Source organism: Platalea leucorodia (genome assembly GCF_965183815.1).
Source record: "Platalea leucorodia genome assembly, chromosome: 5".
Taxonomy (NCBI): Eukaryota; Metazoa; Chordata; class Aves; order Pelecaniformes; family Threskiornithidae; genus Platalea; species Platalea leucorodia.
This window is the reverse complement of record NC_138827.1, coordinates 91190429-91209055: the sequence shown is the minus strand read 5'-3', so window position 1 is coordinate 91209055 and position 18627 is coordinate 91190429. Positions and strand designations below refer to the sequence as shown.

The 18627-nt window shown below is 50.0% G+C and overlaps 1 protein-coding gene across 1 annotated transcript in view; it reads left to right on the top strand.

Annotated features, from left to right (window-relative positions):
- Positions 1-246: 246 nt before the first annotated feature.
- The window catches only part of ITGB5 (integrin subunit beta 5), a gene marked incomplete at its 5' end in the record, with an annotated part of 63871 nt that continues 45490 nt past the window's right edge, over positions 247-18627 (top strand). Inside the window, 4 exons of the mRNA XM_082314482.1 lie at positions 247-355; positions 4244-4329; positions 12159-12363; positions 17366-17615. Coding sequence (XP_082170608.1) covers positions 247-355; positions 4244-4329; positions 12159-12363; positions 17366-17615 — 650 coding nt within the window. The remainder of the gene's footprint in view (positions 356-4243; positions 4330-12158; positions 12364-17365; positions 17616-18627) is intronic.

Sequence of the window (18627 nt, the reverse complement as noted above, 5' to 3'; positions counted from 1 at the left end):
CTCGCTGCGCGGCGGGGCGGGGAGGTGGCAGCGCACCCTCGGGAGCGGGGCGGACAGGCGGACGGACAGGCGGACGGACAGACACGCGGACACGCAGACCCGCCGCCCCCGGGGCAGCTCCGCGGCGCCGCCCCCGCCTCCTCCTCCCGCCGCCGCCGCCGCCGCCGCCGCCGCCGCGGCTGCACAAAAGGCGGCGGGGAGGGCCCGGCCGGGAAGGGCTGCCCGGCCGCCCCGGCCGCCCGCACCATGCCCCGCCGAGGGGGGCTGCCGGCCCCCGCCGCCGCCCGCCGGCCCCCCCCGCTCCTCCTCCTCCTCCGCCTCCTCCTCCTGGCCGCCCCGCTGCAGCCCGGCAGAGGTAAGGGCCGCTCCGCTCCCCGCCGCTCCGGGCCCTGCGAACGCCGCCGCGGAAGGCGGATGATCCCCCCAAACCCGCCTCTGGGCTCCCTGCGCTTCCCCCGCCGGCCCCGGGGCCTCCCCGAGCCGCCCTGGGGTCCGCAGCCCGGGCCCCCCCCGCGCCGCGCTGCCCCCGGTTGCGGGGCGGCGGGGACCCGCGCTCCAGCAGCGCTGCCGGGCGGGGACCGCATCCCCGGGCTTCGCCGTGCGGGGTTTTACACCTTCGCATCGCGAAGCGTGGAACGGCTATGTGTACACCTCTCGCTATATACATAGCTTACTGGAACAGCTATAACCGCTGCTATTCAGGGAAAAGCACTTCCCTGGGATGTTGGAGCGGCGTGTGTTAACTGATGGATGAAGAACAGCAGCATAAAGCCACCAGCGTTTGCTCTGCCCGTGTCTGATCTCCACGCTCACCTTGTATCGTTCCCCCGCGTCCTTGCCTTGTGCCCGGGGAGCGGTCCTGCTCCCCAGCAGGGATGCTCTCCTGGCTCCCGGATGCACTCGCAGGCTGCGGTGAAGTTTGTGACTCTGCCTCGGTAGTATTGGAAATGAGTTTTCTCTTCCCTCTGAGCACTTGGGAAAACTTTTTATGTAAAGGGAGCCCACAAAATGCCTGAGTCCACCATCCTGGTACTTACTCTCAGTGCTTAATGTTTTAATGAGTTATCTTAACAAGAGGCTCATCTTACAGAGTGCTGTGGCACACCGCTGCAAGAACTCTGAAGAGATTTTTCTTAGCTTTTTTATTTATTTATTTTGAGGGTCTGATCCTTAGAATCGATTATTTGATCATGCAGGAGACCATCTCAGGAAGAGGCTGTTAGAATGCTTATTGTAAGCCTAAATAAAACAATCTTTTTTCACCCTTAGCTAGATAAAGAATGAAGTACATCACTTTTTTTTCCCCCCCAAGCAAGCCAGTACATTCATCTCAGTTGGAGGAGCTGCCCAAACTAGGATTTCTTGCAGAACAGGTTTAAAATGAGGTCTGATTGCCTGGAGCATCTTTATGAGTAAATTGGTTGAGTACCTTTCATGAGTTTCCTATCTCGCTCTGCATCAGCAGTTTGATGTCTTAAAATCTCAGCTGTCTAGTGGCATGCGCTGTCTTCCTCTGCCTTTTTGGGCTCTCCTGCGGTTCAGCCCGAGGGAAGGATGTCATCTGGAGATGCCCTTTGTGCCTGCTGGACACTGCTCTGCAAGATGAAATAAGGTGCAGGGCTTAGGAGTCAGTGTGGGTGTGGAGCTCAGCCATCCGGGGGGTTGGATTATTTTCCTCCAGAGTAATCCCAACTAAATCCTGGATGGAATTTTCCCCATTATAAGAAGTTTAGTCAAAGTTTAGGAGTGGTTTCATTAAATATATCAGAATCAAGGAGCAGACTGAGTTTCTTCCAGTCTTACCTGGTGACTTGTTCCAGCATCTGGAAGGATCTGGACTAGCATGAGCATCTTCAGGTCCTTCCTTTGCCCAACTTGGGAAAGACTGCACTGAATCAAGCACAGCAAAGACTTGCATCTGGAAAATCCTGCGTGTTTTTACTCCAACTCAAAAAGCTCAGGTTTCAGTCCAAAATCAGAGGGCTTAACAAAGCTCCGTTTTCACAACAATGCTGGAAACGGTTTGGTTTTGCTCCAAAGTGGAAAGAAAAGCATACTTGGAAACTTCAAAAGCTGCCACCAGGAGGAATGTCGCCCTGTGGCCAGCCACAGGAGCGTGGGCTGCTTTGGTCATGGCACCCAGTGGAAGGAGGAGACCTTGGTTTTCTTTCAGATATTACCATTACTAAGTAAACTCTCAAAAATCCGGCAGTCAGGAATGGAGGTAAATATTATCCTATTTCCATGCAGACGGGCAAGTGAAGCCGTGGCAGAGCCGGGGCTGGGTAGCCAGGGTACAAACGCAAGTGTTTGCTTTATAAAGCCCATTATTTCTGCTGTGTTACCCAGCGTACCACTACGAGAATAGCGGCTCTTGAGGAAAAGCTTTCAGCTGTGCTTTAGGGTTTGGAAATGCAAGTGTTAATCTCTGTGCGAATTATAACTCAGTCGAACAAGTTACATTTTACTTTATATTACATCTATGTTTTGAGCTCTTGCAATGTCCAGGAACTGGAGTGTAACTTCTGAATGTGAACAAGGAATGAAACGCCTGGGTTGTGGTAACAGCCAGCGAAAAAAAAACCCTAAGAAGGCTCTTGTTCAGTATGAATGAGCCCAAGCAGCCTGTCTGAATGAGGGCCATAGAGAAAATCCAGGGCTTCGTGCTCCCGGGTGAGAGTTAACCACCTTGCGGGCAGCAGAGACCCGTCAGCGCAGGGCTCTGACACGGTCATGCCTTGGTGATGACTGAGAATTACTGACAGCACCTACTTATCCTCTTTTTGCTTTTAGCCTAGGGCACGCTAAGTTCTCCTCCAGCTGTCCGGCTTGATTCACTGCTTCCTGCGCTCACAGCCCAGCCCCGGACGGGAGCGACGCAGGCAGCCACCGCTTTTCATTTTTTGGTGAAATATTCACATGGGATACGGCAAAAATCCCTTTTCCAAAGCTTTTGGGGCAGAAAGTTCTTGGGACAGGAGAAAACTCCGTGTGGCTCTTCAGCAGCCATCAGCAAGTCTGTGTGATCTGCAGATTATACCCAGCAGTGGCGTGGTGCAATGGTATCTGCAGATGCAACTGGCTGAAAATAGAGGCCTGACAATGCTTTTATTGACATTTGGGATAGAAAAAATAGCAGACTCGGAGTTTGTGCCCGAGGCATTTCATTTGGAGTGTGCAGCCTCTGTGCTGAATCCTTGGTTGAAGATTTGTTTAATCAGTTATTGACAGTGGAAGTTAATAGCTGCACCCGGGAGAGCTGGGGCATCGGTGGTATGGAAGGGCACATTCATAGCCACAGGCATGCTTAAATAAGCTGCCACATTCAGAGCCGATACCATTGATGATTGCTTCAGCTTAACTTGTGTGGTTCCGCTTTATTTTTAAAACCCAAAGCCCAAATCATAGATTTTGCAAGCAAGACTCGCTCGGTACCCCTTGTGCTGCTGGACACCAGCAATCTGGGAGCAAGGAGCATCACCGCTGCCCTGGTTGCTGCCGCCTCGGTGGGCACAGAGCCCCTGCTGGCATCGTGGGCAGGGAGAGCCCTTGGCCGCGGCGTGGTGTCTTCCACCCCGGCCAGCCTTGGACGTGCCCCAGTGCAAACACCCTGCCCGGCTTAACCTGGATATCCTGTGGAAATGACTCCCGTAATAAGTTAAAAGTAATTTACTGTAACAGGAGTCTACTATGGAAATCACCTGTGTGGATGGGGGAGGCAATTATCTTCCAATGCTGCTTTAAGATGAAAATTTTGGGGAGGGGACCTCCGTATATTCAGCTGGAAAAATTGAGAAGATGTGCTTAGTGTGACTTTAAAAGTCGGCATCCCGGAGGGTTTTGGACAGCCACCTCCGTGTTTCAGGCTAGTCAAACAGCTATTGCATTCTGTCCAGTGATGGAAGTATTTCGTTAGGAAGATGAGTAGATGAACCCTTTGATTAACCAGAAACCACTGAAAAAGAGGGAAGAAAAATCACCAGTCATATTTTGGTGATTCTCAGCCCCCCCAAAACCAGTTTCTATCCTTTTCATTTTTCTTAGGGAAGGAAAAAAAAAATGAGAGCTCCTTACAGGTGAAGAGAGGTGTACTTCTTCTCTGGCTTTTAAGCTCCTGGGAGATTCTTTGCTCTTGACAGTGTTTGAACTTACGGTGTGTTTAACATTAAGAATATCTCGGAGAACCCCTGAGCACTGTTTTGGAGTGAAGCCTACCCTGCTCTGTTGTTCTCTCTTGCTGAAGGTCTCAATCTGTGCACCAGCGGAAGCGCCACGTCCTGCGAAGAGTGTCTCCTCATCCATCCCAAGTGTGCCTGGTGCTCCAAGGAGGTAGGTGGGCAGACTTTGTCTTGCATGCTTTTTGTAACGCAGAAAGGGAGCTATTCCCCCTCTCGCCTGTTGCTGACAGCATCCCATGCCAGAAGGGGTGGGTGAGGGCAGCGGGGGCTCCCACGCCGAGTGTATTTTGGGTGTATGTGACTCTCCGGCTCTTTGACGCTGTAGGAAATAAGTCTCCAACCCCACTGGCCCCTGTGCATCCTCAACAGAGCAGCACTGTTCCTTCAGTCCTTCTGTCCCTTCAATTACCTTCTTGTTTTTGGTGGGTGCAGGGTCCCTGCATGGGCTCTGTGTTGCAGGGAGCCCTGCTCAAAAGTGCTCTCCCTAAAAAGCCCCAAGGCCCCGGCTGGTGTCCCGCTACGTGTCCCTTGCTGCGTGGCCTGGCATGGCATGGGCTCTTTGTCTGTAACAAAGATGATTCTCCTCTCTGAATCTATTGTGTCATTTTGGGGGACGACCCATGCTTCTGGCATCCGCGTCGTGCCGTGGCGATGAGTTACACAGCTTGACTGCGTGCTTCGGGGTGAAAATGCATCCTTATGTTGGTGCTGAAGCTCCTCACCCATAATTTAATTGGGCCTCCTTGGTTTGTGAGAAATTGCAAATATCCTTCCCTGCTCCCTAAGGACTACTCATGAGTTTAGAGAGTGATATATGTATATCTTATTAAATGTATATCTTATTAAATATACATCTTATCACGTACACTTATGATTTTTAGAGAACAAGGTGTGTGAAAGACCTGATCATGTCCAATGCATAGGTAGCTGTTGTCTGCTTAGTGCCTGCATCTGTCCTAAATGTTTAAGAGAGAAATGAGGATGCTTACAGATGTGTGGAAAGACCCTGCCTACTTGCAGGCAGAGCTGCTGTGCCAGGAACCGGCTTTGGGCTGTGGGAAACCCCAGAGCAGTGGATGATCTTGAACTTCTCGACGGGCACGGCCAGGAGTGATGCTCTTCTGTTCCCTGCTGACCCTTTTTCCTCTGGTGTGGCTGTCTTGGTCCCGTTTTGGGGGAGGCAAGCTGTGGGGTTGAGCACACACTTCACCTTCCAGCTAGAGCTAGTGATGCTGAGCTGAGGATGCAGGTGCTGCCGGCGTGCCCCTCTGCTGCTCCCGTCCCTCCTCCCACCAGCCCTGCCTGGGGTGGATACAGCCCCTCGGGGATGGGGATGGAGACAGGGATGGAGCGAGGGGGGCTCCCGAGGCCCACGGCTTGTCTGGGTCTCGGGAGGTATCCTGGCTTCTGTATCTCCATGTCTGTTTTGCTGGGCTTTCACTTGTAGGCTGTTTTCCAAGGAAAACCTCCTAATGCTACTAACACCGTGCTACCTGACAGCGTAATAGCTTTCATGTTTTTTTTCCGGCAAGGCGGATGGCATGCGGAAGGGAAAGGGTAAAGCAATAGATCCCGCTTTTTGAGACATCTTGTAAACAGCTGTAAGAGCTCCTCTTCCAGCCAGCTCATCTGTGGTGGTGAGACTGGATCCAGGAACGCTGGCTATTAAGCTATGGGTACCCAATAGCTTGGTTTTTTTTTGTTTGTTTTTTTCTCTTTTTGGCATCAAAAGACAACTTTTTGCAAAATGCTGCCAGTGGAAATGTTTATCTGGTGGTCGCTGTGACCACTAATTGTATGGCAGCCCATGGGACTGGCAGCCTGGCTCTTTATCTTGCAAACAGGAGAGTTACCAAAAAAAAAAATCCCTAAATGGAATGGGGAGGGGGCAAGAAGGAAGACGGGTGTTTACAGGGAAGTGCAGTAATACTTCCTGACCTTTAGCCTGCAGCAGCTATTTAAAAATACATTTCAAGGTGTTTCGTGCCAAGAGCTACGTGTTTAAAAGCTGCTGTCCCTGTTACACACGGCATGCTAAAACTTAGCGAGTTCTTATTCTAATTCTATACATTTTTTTTAGAATTTACTGTTTGAAACTCTAATTATTTCTCTTTAACTGACATAATCAGGTGAGGTAATGGGATTGCGAAAGATATCTAGAGGTTTTTGGCTTCAAAAGTTTTAAAGCAATATAAACTTTTAATATCTGCTTTCTTCGTGTAGTCATTTCACCACTTTATTTCCCTTCCCTCTGCCCCAGCCTAGTCAAGTACGCTTATTAAATTGCTTTTAGTCTGTTTTCCTTCTCTATTTCCGTTAGATGTCATTCGCAGCAGTATGTTGCCCGGGAGCGTATATGCCAGTCAAACTCTATAGCTCTGCTGCTGCTTAAGTATCAAGGCTAAGATGTTGGAGGGGTTTCCGCAGACGCTAGTTATGCTGTGCTGGGAACACGATCAGCTGATTTAGCGTGCATTTTCTGCTCCCTTTGCATTTACTTAACAGGTTTGGGAGCAAATTGGGCCAGCTGTTGTCATCTTTGTAGGCCACAATTAATAATATTGTCAGGAAATGTAGATAATAGAAGTCTATAAGTATATATAATATAATTCTATATATAATTATATATATTGTAATATGTATATATGTATTATATATACAGGAAGTGTAGAGATGTATATAATATATATAAAATACGTATATACAAAGTATATTATATATATTATTATACCTTTCTGTGTATATACACCTTCTTATATATAATATTTCTCCCTTTGGGGAATAACATCACTTGGCGGTGCCATCATACCTGTTTGTTCTTTGTCCCCCTGGGTGCCCGGCAGTGCCAATGCTGTGAGGGACACTCTGGCTGTGGGAGAGGAGCAGTATGAGCAGGAAAGCCACGCTGTTCCCTAGAGATGACCATGGTCCACGCAACTTTCTGCAGTGTTGCATCCTCCTCCATCACCCTCTGCATTCCTGGATCCAGGCTCCACGTGACTGCAGAGGAGCAGAAAGTCTCGAGTGCTCATGGCCTGCAAATAGGGGTTAGGAGTGTGTGAAAGCAATTCTGCAGATACAAGAAGCCCTATCCCTATGGCTTTCCAAGTGGGATAAGATTTGTTGTATTTACATTGCCTTGAATTGGGAGGGTAAGAGCATGCGTATAGATAGATGCTTACAGCAGAGTAGTCAACATGCTATAAATTTGTAACTACCACCTCCTAACCTGTTAGTACAGGGTGCATCATGTCTCCTCAGCTTGAATCAGCCTCTATTCACTTCTGCTTGTGTTCAGCATCTCTGCTCCCATCTGAGAGGGTGATGATGGATGAGTTGATGATAGCAGCTTCTGGTATCCGGCAGCCCCGGAGCCCCCGGGGGCTGCTGAGCTAACCACAAGCCTTTGGGCTGTTGGAAATTTGGAAGCAGACATCGATTCTGTTGGCTCCCGGAAGAATACCTTGAAAGGCAGGACTTAAATGGGGTGATCTGTTTAAATGGCACTTAAAAGAGGAGGTAGATATGTGTGGCCTTAACCGTCACCTAAGTGTGCCTTGAAACAGGGCTCTCTGGGGGAAATATGTGACTCTTGGGTGATGGAGACTGCTGCAGCCTTTCCATCCGTGCTGGAATCTGAGGAGATTCCTCAGCTCCTCCTGCAAGCTCCCGAAGAAGCTGGCAATGACTAGAAATTGCTGGCACGCTGCTGGTGAAAGACTGGCTGGAAGCTGCACGCTGGCCTGTGGGGTTGCTGCGATCTCTGCGGCAGCCTGGTTTTTGTGGGTGGGAGAGGAGGGTGCTCATTGATTTTTTTGCGGTGGCATCAGGTTGCCCAGGCTCGCTGGGCTTGCTGGGGAGAGCAGGGAGCTCTGGAAGTGGCTTCAGCATCGTCTGTCGAGCTGCCAGGTAGGGCATGATAGACAGGTGGGGTTTGTGTTCCTAATAAACCTACCTGGAGTGATTGCAGGGGGAATGCTCTCCAAAAGAGTGTTTGGGAGTACTGGTACGGAGGGAAAAATTATGTCATTATGTTGCTGTTACCTTCTGTTTGCTGCTTTGGGGAGCAGCATACCGACGTGCAGAGGCTGCTCTTGCTTGTTAGGTGTGTGTGCATTGTGTGTGTTCAGCCATGCATTACCTATGTGGACACGTTTATGTGTGTACATGCCAAATAGAGATGTGGGTTAATTACATTAATTAAACTGAAATTTCCTTTTTGATGAATTGAACTGAAATTTCCCCAGTGACGCCCTCTGTTTTCTAGCAGGTTGCTCGTACCCCATCCTCTCCCATCTCAGGAATGTGTGTCTGGAGAATGAGGAAGGAAAATCAAGGATGTTCCTAGAGGGAATGTGTCAATTTTTTAAAATGGAGAAAGCAGGCATAGTTCAGACTGAATTAATGCAAAACTGGATCAATTAAAGCAAAAAATGATAGGGACATGTCTAGTCAGAAGTTAGATATAGTCAGTTAGACACAGTCAGTGCTATTCTCCGTTTTTATGGCATGAACCAAGCAATTTGTCTTAAAACTGTCAAACTGATGAGCATGTAATTGTCACACTGTTGTTGCCATTCACTTCTGTCCGCTTGCGTGCATTTGCTTTTGTGAGCTTGTTAGCGCAGAGGCCGGACCGCAAAGTGCCCACCGGGCTGCGCGCAGCCGGCGTTACCAGCAAGGACGAAGCGGGATCTTCCCGAACCGATGCTTTTCTGTGGCACGAAGCAATGCTTGGGGTGGTTCCTGCTTGCTGTGGGGTAGGTGCTGTGTTTCTCTCTGAAGCAGGCCTGTGGACAGATGAGCGGTAGGTATTTGGGTGCACCGAATTGCTTAACTAACTGTGAGGTGTCCTCTGCTTAGGGGGAATTGAGGTTTGAATCGGCGTGCCACGTCTGCCATGGGGCTGCCTTTTGGCATGGTTGCTCGTGAATTATTTGGACCTGCGCGATATCCTTTACTCCTCAAATCTTCTCATCATTTTTCCCTTTCACTTAACCTCTGTCAGCCTCGATTTTTCTCTATTGAAGAAAACTTTGCGCTTGAGTTGGATGGTACCTGGTAGCCACAGTTTTGGCTTTGGGTTTTGACCTGTGGGTGCACGTGAGTGGTGTTTGCAGGGTGCTGTGGCCATTGCTGGGGCTTTCCTGAGGCCACTGTCACTCCCCTGCTCGGTGTCACCCTGCCTGGGTTAGAAACCAAAGCAGAAGCAGGGGTCAGTCCTGCAGCACCTGCGTGCTGCACTGCACCCCCTTCCCTGGGGTGTTTGCACCCTGAGCGGTTTATTTTCTCCTACCCCGGGTAATGCAGCATTTCGCCAAACAAGAAAGGGCCTGGATTTGATCTGAGCTGCCATTTGTCCTGTGGCAAGTCCTCTGGGCCCATTTTAGAAGAAAGTTTAAGAGAAAATAGCTGGGTCAAGCAAGGGGCACCTGTGCAGAGGTGCTGCTGACCTGAGAGCTTTGTGCAGCTCCCAACAGAAGGAGCTGTGTAGGGGCTTTCCCCTGACCTCCTGGGCTTCCTTTGGAGAACTTTTGTCATGGAGGCTGCGGAAAAACACATTGCAGCAGTAACCGTTTCTCGCCGCTGTGCAAACGGACAGGCTTGGACATGCACGGGTGCCCTGCCCCAAAAACGCTCCCGGCAGGTCCCACACAGGTGTGCTCCTCACCCCACGGGCCAGCGCTGTCTCGTCCTTGGTGTGCGGATGCTGCTTTCGTGTACACCCCTTGCTGGGATGATGAACATCGGTATAAATGGTACCATACCCAGAGCTGTCTCTCGTGGTGTTACGAGCTCGACTGCTCAAGAGTAGCAGCTGGGGGAGGAAGCCGCCCTCCTCCTCTCCCCGGGCTGCCCGCCCCTCCGGGCTCTTGTTCTGCTACCCCAGCCCCAGCCAGAAAATTAAGCCCTAATTCAAAGCCCTTTGAAGTCGAGTCTTTCCCTTCACATCAAGAGGCTTCGGAGCAGACCCCAGGGAGGATTAGAAAAGCCTGATAAAGGCTGCAGTTGCATGAGCAGCCCTAAATATCGTCCTATTTGGATACTTCTCTCCAGTGTTAATTCCTGGGGAATAACTAAAGGTTCCTGACTGCACTCGTGGTGCTGTTTGTGTTGCATTTTGCACAACCGGAGTGTCCTTTCTAAGAGGTGGCCAGCAGAAATGAGCTGGCAGAGGTGCTCACCTGGAGCTGTGGTCCAGGCACCGAGAGAGCAGGAGAGCATCTCCCTGCAGGTGCCCTGCTCTGGGCAGACCAGCCCGCGAGAGTGCCTGGACCCCGCCGGCTTTTCACTGACTTTAGGTCAAACCACATCCAAGATAAACTTTTCTCCAAGGCTGCCCTAAACATGCTGCTCTGAAAGGCTGGGTGTTGTTTTCGGTTTTGTAAGGGATTCTGATTTTTATTTTGTCATGCTGGAGATGATTTAAATAGTCCCAGTCCTCCTTTCTGGAAGTTCATCTGTTTACACAACACGTTCCAAGAAATTTGTGTTTGCATCCATCCAATGTGCCGTCTCCTTGGCTGGATCTCACTGCTGGATGCTGGAATGCAAATCTCACATTTTTCAAATAGCGTTGGGACCTCATAGTGAGAAAAAGCAGTGGAGAGCCTCTGTCTGCATCCCCAAGCCCCGTGGCCGAGGCTGTCCTCGGGGGACCCCTGGAGCACCCCGTGGGGTGCGAAGGTGAGATCTGTCGGACGACCTCTTCCTCCTCGATGTCTCCCCCATCCTCTGCCATGCCAGAGCATCAGCAAAAAGTGGGGTTTATTCAGCTCTGCTCCAGTTTTCGGCTGTGCAGCTGAAGGAGGGGCTGGCGTGGCTGTGAACATCTTCTCTGCATTATTTCTTGTCATTTCAGTCCATCAGCCCCGGAGCAGAAGATGGTTGTCTCTGTTGTGATAGTGCAGAAATAAGTAGGAATTGGCTGTTGAAAATTCAATAAGTTTTGGGCATATGACTCGCTCCCTTTGGCCCTTTTAGAAAAAAAAAAAAATTAAAGAAAAAGGCATTCTAACAAATGGGCTCTTTGCAAAAGGCTGCATTGTGCAGCCAGTTGTTTCCGAGCGCTGCCCCGCACAAGGCTGCATTGTGCACCACGCACGGGGCTCGCAGCGAGGGCTGGAGCTCTGGGGCCGGGCGCTGGGAGACTCCCTGCCATGGCAGCCCGTCCTCCGGGAGCGAGCGGCTGCCTGCGCCTCGCTGCCTGCGGCGGGCACAGGCTGCCTTTGACCACCTCCCATGCAGGCTCTCCCACCTCCCTTATTCTCCAGCAAAGCCGCCCAGGACAGCCTGCCCACATCAAACCGCTCCGGCTCTGCTCCGCCTCAGCAACCGCTTGCTGTGGTCACTGTTTTTCTTCCACGTGACGGTGTCATGCCAATGCCTGCAGTGCAGAGGTGTGAGGGAAGAGGGACACGCGGTGCTTGTGTGGGGACCTGCGGCGTCCCACCTGGGGAAGAGGGTGCAGGTTCCTGGAGCCACCCAATCTCAGTCTCCAGCTTCACATCTTGACTTGTCCTGCTTCCCACGGTGCCACCTCCTTGTCCTCTCTTCTCTCTTTTGTAAAGCTCCTTCAAGGTGATGTGCCTGCAAAAAATAACGGCTTCTCACCTTTTCCCCTCAAAGAGATGGGAATCAGCTGTCCAGGCAGCAAACCAGACACTGCCTTGCTTTCACAGGGCTGGGAGCAAACGCTGCTGCTGTGGCTGGGGTGAAAACCCAGGCTTAGCTTTCTGCTGCGGTGGTTTGTGAGCAAATTCAATTTTCAAACCCCTGCAGGATTTCTTTTTTGGTAGATCCCTTTGATAGGCTCATGGCTCAGTGCAGGCTGCTTTTGACTACAGCCACCACAAATGACACCAGCTTCTCCTTGTCATCTCCTGCTTGCTACAGATAGCAGCGCATCCAAACAAAGCTCCTGCTGTGGGATTGATGTCTCTCCCTCCCCTTCCCTTTTGCCCATTCTTCACCCCCCAGGAGTTTGGCAGCACAAAGTCCATCACGTCACGGTGCGACTTCCTGCAGAACCTGATTGCAAATGGTTGTGCCGGAGCCATCGAAAACCCCAGCAGCAGCATCAACGTGGTGAAGAACATCCCTCTGAGCAGCAAGGGCTCCGGCCAGACCCACCTGGACGTCACACAGATCATGCCTCAGAAGGTCGCCTTGAACCTTCGTCCTGGTGAGTCCCCAGTGGCTCTGAGCCGTATGCTGGGGTGTGCTTGTTGGGGGTGAGAAAGGGTGGCCGGGACATGCCAAGAGCATGTTGTAGCCCGTGACCTTGTAGCATGCTAAAGAAGGTCCCTGCTGGCCCCTTCCAGAGCCCATGAACTTCAGTGGTGCATCACGAACAGGTTTGAGGCTGAGGTGTATGTTCTCTATGAGAGGACACTGCTGTTATGCCAGGTCAAACAAATCCCACCCAAAACTGTTGTCAGTACTAGTCTTAACCTTTGCATGTGTTTAAAAGGAACCTACTTAAAAAATGGAATTGCTGGGTGGAAGGAGTTAAAATAACTTTGGATCATCCACCAAGTTGACAGTGCTTGACTCTAAACTGAGACAGCTCCTTCTATAAATTGGAAACAAAAACGCATATCTGTTTTCTGTTGGTATGCAAAAGAGACGTGGGATCAAGGCTGAAGATGGAGATTTGAACTTGTGACTCAGGCCTTGGACTGTGGCCAGATCCCTGTTTCATTCCCCTGAGCCATCACTTTTCTTCAATCTTTTCCTTTTAATTAAAAATTAGAAGGGAAGGGCTAGGCTGAGCCATGCTTGTTATCAAAAGTTTTTGCATGGTGGGGGGAGGCTTTAATGTGGGTTCAGAATTCTTGCAAAAATTTGGCAGCCGCTATTTCTGAAGGGGGGAAAAAAAAAGCTCTTTATTACAAAGTCAAGAAGCAAATATAAAAGCTCGATTCATTATAAGCAATTGGTGTGGGTTTCTAAGGCTTACAGTTTTGTGACAGCTCTCATGAGTGTACAGAAAAATGAAATATGATGTTTTGCCCAAGAAAAACAGGCGTTTGAGCTGGTGCTCATGCTACCACTGCTCTCCCAGAGCCTACCAGTTGCTGCAGGATTTTTTGTTTTAATTCTATGGGTTGGATAGTCCTCATGTCTCTTAATTAACTCTTCCTAAGCAGTATGACTGCTGTCATCAGTCAGACCCTGAAAGATAAAGAGATTCTGCTTCAAAGCCTTACAAGCAGATAGCTGAGGGTGGTTGTCACTGGATGTGGGGCTAGATGCATGGCTTCCGCAACTGAATGTTGCTGATGAAACAGGTTTTCTTCCATAAAAAAAGGGAGTTGTTATTGCTCCTGTTTCTTGAGGCAATTCCTGGCAGAAAGGGCTGGCTCAGCTTTGACATCTCACCTCCTGCAGACCCTCCTTCACTCCCAGTGCCCGGTGCCCAGCAAATTCCCCTTTCCCAATCCCTGTCAGTTTTGCCCATCCAGGGGCGCGGATGCCCACCGCTCCGGTCGGCGGCAGGGCATGGGGGTCCCTCTCCCTGCGGTTTCCCGAGGGCCGCGCTATCGGATGCTTTTGGGCCGGGGAGCTCCCCTCCCTGTGCGCCTTTTGCAGAACATCAGAGTCATTGCAGGAGGAGGGACATACCTAGATGTTTTTAATAGTATCTCCCATCCCATTTTTGCTCTCTTTTTGATGTTGGGCAGCACTCCATCTTATTCAGGGCTGATGACTTCCTAAACCCTTGTATTAGCATCCCCAGTTTAAATTATCCTTGATCTTGAGAATGGGTCCTGAGGGTTTCACCCTGTGAACCCAAGACAAAAAGGAGACAATGTTGATTTAATTTTGGGCATGAAGAGTGTACTATTTCAAAGATGAATTCACATGGCAGTCTGTGGTGATGGTGATCCTTTATTCTTAGACCACTAAGCAGAAGCAGAAGGGAGCGAATTGTCAATTGTTCACTGATCCCAGCCAGGCAGTTTGATCTAAGCGTCCTGTGACAGAAGTCACATCCCCAAATCTCCGTGCCCACAGCTAGTTTCCAAAGGTTTTAAACTGATGTCCTTCACAGGGTAGCTTTCAGATTTCACGTTTAGTTTTTATAGTATTGCTTTTTAATCTTGGGTCCACCTATAAAGCAGTGTGTCCTGGTTAGATGAAAAATATGAAGAGCGTAAAAAGGAATTTAAAAAAATGAATAGTTGCAAGTTGTGTTGCCCATCAAGCCATAAGCCTCACCAAGCAGAAAGAAGAGATTTTCGTGGATAAGTGATTGTTGAGTTTGTGTTCACAAGTTGGCCAAAAGCAATTTTTCCAGTTTCTGCACTGCCTCTGTGTGACAGTATCCAAGAAACATTTCTGAATTCAGTTTTGAGTTAAAAACTTTTCAGTAAAAGCCCTAAGGAGAGGATGGTGGTGACAGTACATGGGGAAGGAGGAAGCTGGATTGTCTCTAGTAGTGTGAGGGTAATATCATGCACAGAGAATAATGAATTCTTTTGCACTTACATCTGCACACATTAGCGATATTTTTTCTGAGATAATCGATTTGCGCAGTTAGGAATGACAGAAGAACTAGGCCTAGGTTCCTGTTATTTTTGGTGCTTCACAGGGACTAATAAATTCATAACTATTAAGAGACGGAGGTTTCATTACAGCATCCTAAATACCCTTTCTGGCACAGGAATTCCCATCTTAGGACTTGCTTGGGAAGAAGAGTGTTTTGGAGATGGAAATGTTGGTAAATGCAGAAGGACATATCCTCTTTTTCTGAAAGGGCTGGGTATTCCAGTGGGAAAAATACGTAGGAATGAAAAAAATAGGCATGGGAATGAATTTTCCAGGAGTTAAACACATTCTTGCAGCACTGAATTAGAGTCAAGCTTGCAATCACCATTTCTTACCCTGCAATCAGTGCTAACAGGTATTGCAGTATATAAATGATACGCTCCTTTGTTTCCCCACAAAATGCGTGCCAGGTACAGCGTCAGGCCTGCCTGATTTGGTTGAGCCACCTCCATCGCTTTGCTTACTGCAGGCCCTGTGCTGAGTTGCGTCCTGCTGCATACCACATCTCAGTGCTGTGCCGGGAAAGTCCTGCTCCTGCTGGAAAAGAAAGCTGGGGAGAATAAGGAGGAATATTTATAGCAAGAGTTTCCTGCTTCCTACGGCGGGTATCTGGGCAATACCTACGTGCGCACGTTTGGGGATGGTGCCTCTCACAGCCCTGCCTTTGCCAGGCGGGGTTGTAGCAGACTGCAGGGGGGAGCGATTACCTGTAAGAAAGAAGCCCTGACTTGGATGCCACCCTTGATCTAAATGTGCAGGGAAATCATTAAATAGAGGGAAGGTCTTGGTTTAGGAGCTATAGCTGACTCCTCTGGTACCCCAGCACCAAGCTGGCTGAGATGCACGGAGAACTGGGGGAGCAAAGAGCGCAGCCCCGGATCTAAACCCTTCACAGCTTTGTTTGCAGAAGAGGCAGGCTCTGACCTTTATGCACGTCCCCCTGGCTGCTGGGACCCCTTGGCTCCTTCACCGAGGGGCTGGCTGCTGCTGGGCCAAAGCAGCTGCTGCAGAGGGCTGGGAGAGGGTGTCCGCTCGCTCCCCGCACACGGGGATGGCTGCAGGAACCAGTACGAAGCAGATCCTGGAGCCAGGGAGGGTGTTTGGCCCTGCGTGCAGCTCGGCGCAGCGTGACCCCAGGTGCCGCCTGGGACTGCCGCCTGCCAGGCTGCAAAGCCCCTCATGCCATGTCTTGCCAGCACGGCAGTTTTGGGGTGCTGCTGCTGCATGTTGTTAGGCTGGAAGTAAGTGGGAGCAGCTGTGCTGCTCTGGACAATGAGGAGAACAATAGAACGGTTAGGGAAATGTTTTCATAATACTAAAAAATGTGTGTTTCATTTCTGGGGAAGAGGGGAAGTCACCAGCGTTTTGCAGAACCTGCCAGTACCCAAAGTTCAGCCTTGGCCATGAAGAGCTGGGCGAGGTGGGCAGGAGAGGGAGCGTGGTCTTGAGAGCATCTGAGTCCCTGGGTCTGAGACCCCACTGAGCTGGAAAAGGGGCCGAGATGGCAGCTGGGGACGTGGGATCTCCAAACCAGCTTAGGGTTTGAGGGTGCTGAAGTCTGGGGATTTCATTTAAACCTCTCTCTCAGTGAAGCATAAGGCAAACATTTGCTTCCTCCTCTCTGGCTCTACCAAGGTCCGTCTGGTGTGAAGTTGGGTTCACTTTGAAGCCACTTCACCTTTTTTGAGGCACGGGCAGTGCCGGTGGCAGCCTCCCCTCCTGGGCACCCCTTCTGCAGGGCATCTCTGGCGAAAGCGGTTTGGCAAAGGGGAAGGTCAGGGGAAAGGCTTTCCTCTGCTCTTCTTCACATTTGCACAACCTGTGACTCAGCCCTGTCAGCTCCTTCCCTTCATCACTTCAGGAAGCTTCATCTCTGCCTGGGTGCTTCCCCAGGTGACCCTAACAACCTTCTTTTTCCAGTTCACTTCCCTTTTGCCCTGCTTTCTCCAGAATGATGGTGGCATGGCTCTTTTTTTGGGGGAGAGATCCTTTTCAAAGGTGTTTCTTCTGTGTCTGCTTTGACTTGACTTCCCTGCACAGCTGAGAGGACATCTTGCATTCATCTCACGCTAGCTGTTTTCTCCTGACCCTCTTTCTTCTCTTGCTCCACCTCCTTCTCTCTTTTGGGCAGGACTTCTTGGTCTGCTCCTGCTTTGCTTTGAGGACGTACCCAAGTAAGCACATGCAGGGTCCCTCTTTCAGTAGTCCATGAAACATCCATTTGAGGTTCAGTCTTCTTGCTTTTCCTTCCAGTTTTCTAAGAAAATGCCCCTGGACTGTACACAGTCCAGGGCAGCAGCATTTTTCATGTGTCCCCCCCTTAGATGTTCTCTCAGCTGAGATGGAAAGATCCTTTCCCATATCTCTGAAGTAAAATAGAGACACGCACTCTATAGATGTGTCTTTTCCTTGCCAGCCAGTACGCTACATAGCTTAAAAGGACCCAAAGTCATTACCTGCTTTCCTGTTAGTCTCCTAAGGGATGGATTTGGAAAAGCTTATTCCCCTCACCCTCTTCTTTGGAAGTGATCTGTCTGCTCTGCAGGGGAGGAAAAAAAAAAAAGCCTGTGGTCTGGATTTTATGGGTGCTAGGAGTTTCCTTTTCACCGCTCTTAACTCTTGTGTGTGTGCAGGTGACCGGACCTCCTTCCGAGTTCAGGTTCGGCAAGTGGAGGACTATCCTGTGGACCTCTACTACCTGATGGATCTCTCCCTGTCCATGAATGACGACCTAGATAATATTCGCAATCTGGGGACCAAGCTGGCTGAAGAGATGCGAAAGCTCACTAGCAATTTCCGGCTGGGGTTTGGATCTTTTGTGGACAAAAACATTTCTCCTTTCTCCTACACGGCACCAAGATACCAAAACAATCCCTGCATTGGGTAAGTAAGTGGTAGGTGTACCCTGAAGGGACAAGCCCTGTGTTTGCACAGAGCCTGGCTGCAGTCTTCTCTTCCCATTCTTCTTTTAAATAATGAACTACACTTAAGCCCCAGCTTTTGGGAATGCTGATTAGCCACGGCTGTCGCTGTGATGCTCCAGAGCGATTCAAAATAGGACAACTTCCAATTTTGCAGTGGCTGTTGGGAGATCTCTGCATCTAGAGATGGGAAACTATTGTATTGGGAGCCTGAAGCTATTTTTAAGTACCTGAAGAGGATGCAGACATAGCAGGCTTTTTTACAGACTTTAAGAAAAAGGAGCAAGAGCCAGAAATTCCTGATTTCTGATCCTAGCTCTGAGTCATAGCTTGGCCTTGAGTAGATCAATTAAGCTCTTTGTCTCCATTTTACAGATAAGGAGACCAAGGCAATGTAAGTCCTTCCCAACAGAAGTGTTAGGGGGAAGTGAGATTTGTGAGGGCTTGTAGAACTGACTAATGAGTTCTTGCAAAGTGTTTTGAAGATGTCAGGCAGGTTTTTTTCCTCTTAATTGCTGTGGACGGAAAGCAAACTGGCAGTTGCAAAAGACACAAATGATGTGGTTTGCTTTGAGGTGATATCAGTCTTCCTCCCTTCCCCCCCCCCCCCCCCCCCCCCCCCCCCCCCCCCCGCTAGAGTCTTTTTGTTTGCCCTTTAACCACCAGAGTTGGGATCAAGTCCATTGAATCCAGGATTATGCCAGAGTGAAACTGAGTGTAGTGCAGGGTATCCAGGCTCAGATAGGTTTGGACGTTGGCGTGAAAGGATGGATACAGCAGCAAGTGCCCTCCTGGCAGAATGTCACTGTTGACACTTACCTTTGTGGTGCTGTCATCATCTCATCCATCCTTGGGGTGCTTCCTAGTCATCTAAGGGCAGTAAGGTTAGCACTTTTGTTTGAGCCACTCGTGGATACTTACATTGTAAGATCACAGCACAGACAGACACCAAGCTCTGCAAGCGTGCATCCTTT